Source organism: Megalobrama amblycephala, linkage group LG1, assembly GCF_018812025.1.
Source record: "Megalobrama amblycephala isolate DHTTF-2021 linkage group LG1, ASM1881202v1, whole genome shotgun sequence".
Classification (NCBI taxonomy): Eukaryota; Metazoa; Chordata; class Actinopteri; order Cypriniformes; family Xenocyprididae; genus Megalobrama; species Megalobrama amblycephala.
The window spans coordinates 37839599-37845598 of record NC_063044.1 but is presented as its reverse complement, the minus strand read 5'-3'; the positions used below and the strand labels follow the sequence as shown (position 1 = coordinate 37845598).

The window sequence follows — 6000 nt, the reverse complement described above, 5'->3', positions numbered from 1 at the left end:
AAATATAATTGTATTTTGTATTTTTACGTTAACAATGTAATTAATGTTCTGTTTATTAAAACCAAACCAATCTCATTAAGTTAAAGGGTTAGTTCACCCAAAAATAAAAAATGTCATTTATTACTCACCCTCATGCCGTTCCACACCCGTAAGACCTTCGTTCATCTTCAGAACACAAATTAAGATATTTTTGTTGAAATCCGATGGCTCAGTGAGGCCTCCATAGGGAGCAATGACATTTCCTCTCTCAAGATCCATTAATGTACTAAAAACATATTTAAATCAGTTCATGTGAGTACAGTGGTTCAATATTAATATTATAAAGTGACGAGAATATTTTTGGTGCGCCAAAAAAAAAACAAAATAGCAACTTATAATATGATGACCGATTTTAAAACACTGCTTCAGGAAGCATCGGAGCACAAATGAATCAGTGTGTCGAATCTGCTGTGCGGAGCGCCAAAGTCACATGATTTCAGCCGTTGGCTGTTTGACACGCGATCTGAATCATGATTCGATACGCTGATTCATAACGCTCCGATGCTTCCACGCCGAACAGTTATTGCAGGGACATCAACTTTACATCTTCACGCCCCTAAACATGATGCGGAACAAAACAAACTGTGATTGGTTGTGTTACATGTCAGTCAAACGTCCTCTAGGGTGGTCCTTGGCCAATGAAAGCTGTGACAGAGTCAGGACCTTCTGCCGTCAGTCTGAAGCTCTGGCTAGTGGCTACACGAGACTAATGCTCAGTAAATACTCTGTCACAGATGCGAAGATGTATCTTTAATTTTACCAAGCTGATTGCTCACTAAAACCCCTGCAGTCATCATGTTTTCAGGTCTTTTCATGTTTGATTTTGACGTGACATAAAATGGTGATATCTAAGTGGGCGAGTTGTTTATTGACTTTTTAATTAGTCTTCCCATTGACGGCATCATTTTGTTCATTCGGAGTCAGATTTATCAAGAGGCGGGATTTATCGCACAAATCAATCATATCCAATCATAGCACGATGGAGGCACTGCCTCCTCTCACGTGACTTTCCCCCATTAATTCTCCATTACCCTCCACAAAACCCACCGCACGCTTTAGGGGTTCTGCTTTATTTCTATGGAGCTCAAGGGAGGCACAAGAGATGCGGACTCCCGCTGTAACTTCACCTGCAGGTGTCGCTGTTGGACAGGGTTCCTTTAGAAAAACGAGTGACTTGTACACTTTTTATTGTCACATTTTTTTAATATTTGCATGGTTTTATTTTTGTAATATGGATTATTTTCTCATCCTTATTTTTTGAGGAAGCACTGCCTCCCTTGCCTCCTCAGAGGAAACGCCCCTGATTTATTATTTACATTTAATGTGTGTCTCTATATCTGTGTTAGTGTGTGTCTAAAATATAAAAAAGCTGCTATAAAAATTAGGAGAAATTTCTTTTAATATAAAAAGTAAAATTGGAAAAGAAAAAAAGGCAAGCATACAAATAAATAAAAAAACATTTTGGTAATTAAAAATACAGTATTTAGATCAGCAATTTGCACAGTATAGTGTCGAGACAGGCAGTAGAGGTCACACAAACATTAAAATAGTGCAAGATAGATATTACAGCAGTCCAACTATAGTAGAAAAGTGAAAGTATTGCTAGTTCAGAACAATATCTACATTCAAAAACCATTTCATCAAGTATCTTCGCAAAATGGAAACATCTAAATCATTCTCCTTTTTCCAGTTTACATACTTGTGCATAACGTGGTCAGTATACATTACATTAATGTGCATTTACAATAACATGAACATTGAAACGCCTTCGTGTCTGAAAGTAGGATTCGGTGCAGCAGTGGCAGTCAAAATTCATAGCAGTCAGTGCAGAACGTTAGTGTGCTCTTTTGTTAGTGCGCTGTGGAACTTTTCCACAGTTAATGACTATATTAATGTCTTATGCTTCCCTCCTCTTCTTCAGTTACCTAAAGGGACACGCATCCAGGGATCTCCACTATACAGTCTTGAAACAAATCCAGCTTTTCTTTGCTTATCAACATCAGTGCTTGAGCCAACAGCAGAATTAGTTTTAAAAACAGTTTGCGCAAATGTTGTGACGGATTGAATGCGTCTTCTCTGAGTGAGCTAGTCTCTGGGCTCAGCCTGTCAGTGGTTAGTCTTAGAAAAGACAGCTTTCACAAACGCTTTAATCCACTGAGTGCAAGCAGATAAATCAGACAGCACTACAAGGTTTTATGTGGCAACACATTCACACACACACAGACACACACACTCACAAATGCCTGGAAGGACTGTAGCTTGTATTATTGCCCTCTTGCTCACACTCACACAAGCGCACGAGACAAGAAAGACAGCACAAACAAACAAAAGGAGGAAGTGCAGAGGAGCATCTGAATGCCGTGTGCTGGCTGGAACCTAAAATTACTGCCAAAGTTGAGCAAGAAGCTAATTTTTCTCTACTGATGGCTACTTTGAGCAGTTATGCTGCGGTGCCCATGAAGATCATAATGACTCTGTTTACATCAGATAACCTCTCAGAGTAAACAGAAGAGAGAGGCTGGCTCAGGAGGGCTTGTGCCTGAGAGAGGAATGTGCAGTGTGTGTTAGTGTGTGGTTGGGGGGGGTTAAATGATGGAGCGGCAGTTCATGTCTGGCTTTACATCCACCCGCGCTCAGCTCCGCCACACCTCAGCACTCCACCCGCCGAAAACTGGACCGACTGAGAGAATTCCTGTAAAGATGAGCAAGAACAGATCCATGATTTGAACAAATCCCATCTGGTGACTCAGGGTCATGAAGCTGATAGTGAACATTCACTACTGGAAATGTGGTTTGGACGAGGACAACCAAAAGACACTTAACAGAACTGCTTTTATTTTAATTTATTATACTATATATTATTTACTGTTATTTTATTAGGGGTTCAAGCATGTAGCACTGAAACTCTATTGTAATTGTTAAAATTTCCAAGGATGAGGATTCTCCACTAAAAGTGATCAGGCAGACCAAACCATAAGTCGTAGGCCATGTCCACACTAATACGTTTTCGTTTGAAAAAGTATATTTTTCTCTCCGTTTTGGCCTTCCGTCCACACTGAGATAGTGTTTTAAAGGTGCCCAAGAATGCTTTTTCACAAGATGTAATATAAGTCTAAGGTGTCTCCTGAATGTGTCTGTGAAGTTTCAGCTCAAAATACCCCATAGATTTTTTTTAACTGCCTATTTTGGGGCATCATTAACAATGCACTGATTTACACTCTGCGCCGCCCCCTTAAATCGCGTGCTCCCTGCCACACGAGCTCTCGATTATATTACAGCGCATTTACAAAGTTCACACAGCTAATATAACCCTCAAATGGATCTTTACAAGATGTTCGTCATGCATACTGTATGCATGCTTCGAATTATGTGAGTAAAGTATTTATTTGGATGTTAACGTTTTATTCTGAGTGAATTTGAGGCTGTCCTCCGTGGCTAACGGCTAATGTTACACTGTTGGAGAGATTTATAAAGAATGAAGTTGTGTTTATGAATGATACAGACTGCAAGTGTTTAATAATGAAAATAGTGACGGCTCTCTTGTCTCCGTGAATACAGTAAGAAACGATGGTAACTTTAACCTCATTTAACAGTACATTAGAAACATGCTAACGAAACATTTAGAAAGACAATTTACAAATATCATTAAAAATATCATGATATCATGGATCATGTCAGTTATTATTGCTCCATCTGCCATTTTTCGCAGTTATTCTTGCTTACCTAGTCTGATGATTCGGCTGTGTGCAGCTCCAGACGTTAATACTGGCTTGTGTAATCCCTTGAACATGGGCTGGCATTATGCAAATATTGGGGGCGTACACCCCGACTGTTACGTAACAGTCGGTGTTATGTTGAGATTCGCCTGTTCTTTGGAGGTCGTTTAACCCTTTCACACGCAAGTTTCAAATATTCTGGCTGACCCCCCAGCGTGAGTTTAAGGCGACCGTTATTTAGAACGTATCACTTTATGGTTTCCATGGTGACGCGTCATTGCTTGTTACGTGACACACCGCAGCACTGTATGAATGATGATCTGCTTTCATTTAATTATTCCTTTTTTATTCAAAATATTCACAAATTTGTTAACTATAGCATGAAATATCTAATATTCCGATTGCCAAATATGTGCAAGTGGATGTTTTGCTGTTTAAACACCTTTATAACGATCGCGTTAGTTGAGCCATATGAGCGATGGGCGCCGCCATGTTAGTTTGCACCGCGCAGAGAATTGGATCTGTTGGATTTACAACCCGTGAATTTATCCACTTCTCCCAAAATACATGAAAGTAAGTGTGCCGGTGAACTGGGGAAGAATAGAGTAAGCTTTTAAGTTACTTTCACAATGTGTATCTGATATGAATTAAACGTGTTGTCAAGTTATAATGGAAAGGGTTGTTATTTCCGCTTCTATAGACATCACTGGGTATTTTACAAACTCTAAATATATTGTTTTGTTAGTACTCGTGTATTTAAATTTCTGAAACCTGAAATTAACATTATTTGGTTGAAAACACTGCATATATGTGATATATGAAAAGCGCTGCGCGCGTCCGTCTCTGGTTTAGCGCCAGTTAAAGCGTGCGCGCACATTTGAATTTGGCAGTTGATCACGTAATGCACTGAACGTTCTAATCACACCGGTGTGATCGTACGCGTCAAAGGGTTAAACAAATGAGATTAATATAAGAAGGAGGAAACAATGGGGTTTGAGACTCACTGTATGTCTTTTCCATGTACTGAACTCTTGTTATTCAACTATGCCAAGGTAAATTCAATTTTTGAATCTAGGGCACCTTTAAGTCAACGAAAATGTAGGTTTTGGAAAACGCTCTCCAAAGCGGATAAATTTGAAAACGCCGTCTTCGCGTCGTAGTGTGGACTGTGAAAACGGAGGCTTTTGAATACGATGATGCATTTTTAGTCATGTGATGCAGTCATATGACCAATTCAGCCAAGACACGTCTCCCAGTCTACATTCTCGCTTGCTTTGGCCACTTTATACTCCTGTGTTACTCGCAGCAACAACTCCACCTCACTGTCGGTCCATTTAAAAAACTCAGTGCCTTTCCTCGACATTGCCGCAAAGTTTCAAAGAGCCGGAATGTAAATAAACGGCTAGCGGAAATGACGCAGGTCGAAGCTTTACTCATGCGCAGTAGGGGGATGTAAGCGTTTTCATACGTTTCAGTGTGGATGAGCAACTTTTGGAAAACGTTTGAAAATGATAGTGCGGACGGAGCGTTTTTAGACAAAAACTCCGTTTTCAAATATATCCCGGATTAGAGTAGACGTAGCCGTAGAGACTTGAAAGTTTGAGGGCTGGTAGTACTCACACTTTCTACAAAAGGGGTGTCCTGGAGGGCCAGTGTCCTGCAGAGCTTAACTCCAACCCCAATTAAACACACCTGAACCAGCTAATCATAGTCTAATTAGGCATACTAAAAACTTTCAGATAGGTATTTTGAGGCTAGTTGGAGCTACACCCCGATCGGCCTGATGGGGGCGCTACAGCAGTCGAAAGTGCAAAATGGATAACTCCTAAATTGTTACGGCCTAGGCTCAAGTGTCTTATATCGTTGGAATCATTAGATTTTTTGAAAAATCTATTTTTGTGAATTAGTCCTGGGTTTTTGGCCTAATCAGAACCAAACCAGTGCAGCAAGATTCTCTGGAGTCTGTTTGTCAATAATTGTCCAAAAAATGGCTATAACTCATGAACAGAAGGAGATATTTTCACCGAACTCAGCACACCTATGCAAGAGCTCATTCTGTGGTTGCGTGAAAAAGGAAGCGGTGACTGGCCACTTGGTGGCACTTTAACAGGAAAAAAACATGAAAATGGCTATAACTACTGCACTGACTTGACTTGAAAATTGGCATGCAGTGTCTTCGTCCATGACTCTCTATGAGGACATTGACTTATCTCAAAAAACATGTCCGCCATCAGCCACTGAAGTT

General features: G+C 40.2%; 1 protein-coding gene across 3 annotated transcripts in view; it reads right to left on the bottom strand.

Annotated features, from left to right (window-relative positions):
• Nucleotides 1-1420: 1420 nt before the first annotated feature.
• The window catches only part of LOC125268715 (dedicator of cytokinesis protein 7-like), a 66490-nt gene continuing 61910 nt past the window's right edge, over nucleotides 1421-6000 (bottom strand). For all 3 annotated transcript variants that reach the window (XM_048191123.1, XM_048191130.1, XM_048191140.1), the window contains one exon: nucleotides 1421-2731. In XM_048191123.1, coding sequence (XP_048047080.1) covers nucleotides 2689-2731 — 43 coding nt within the window. In that variant the 3' untranslated portion in view covers nucleotides 1421-2688. The remainder of the gene's footprint in view (nucleotides 2732-6000) is intronic.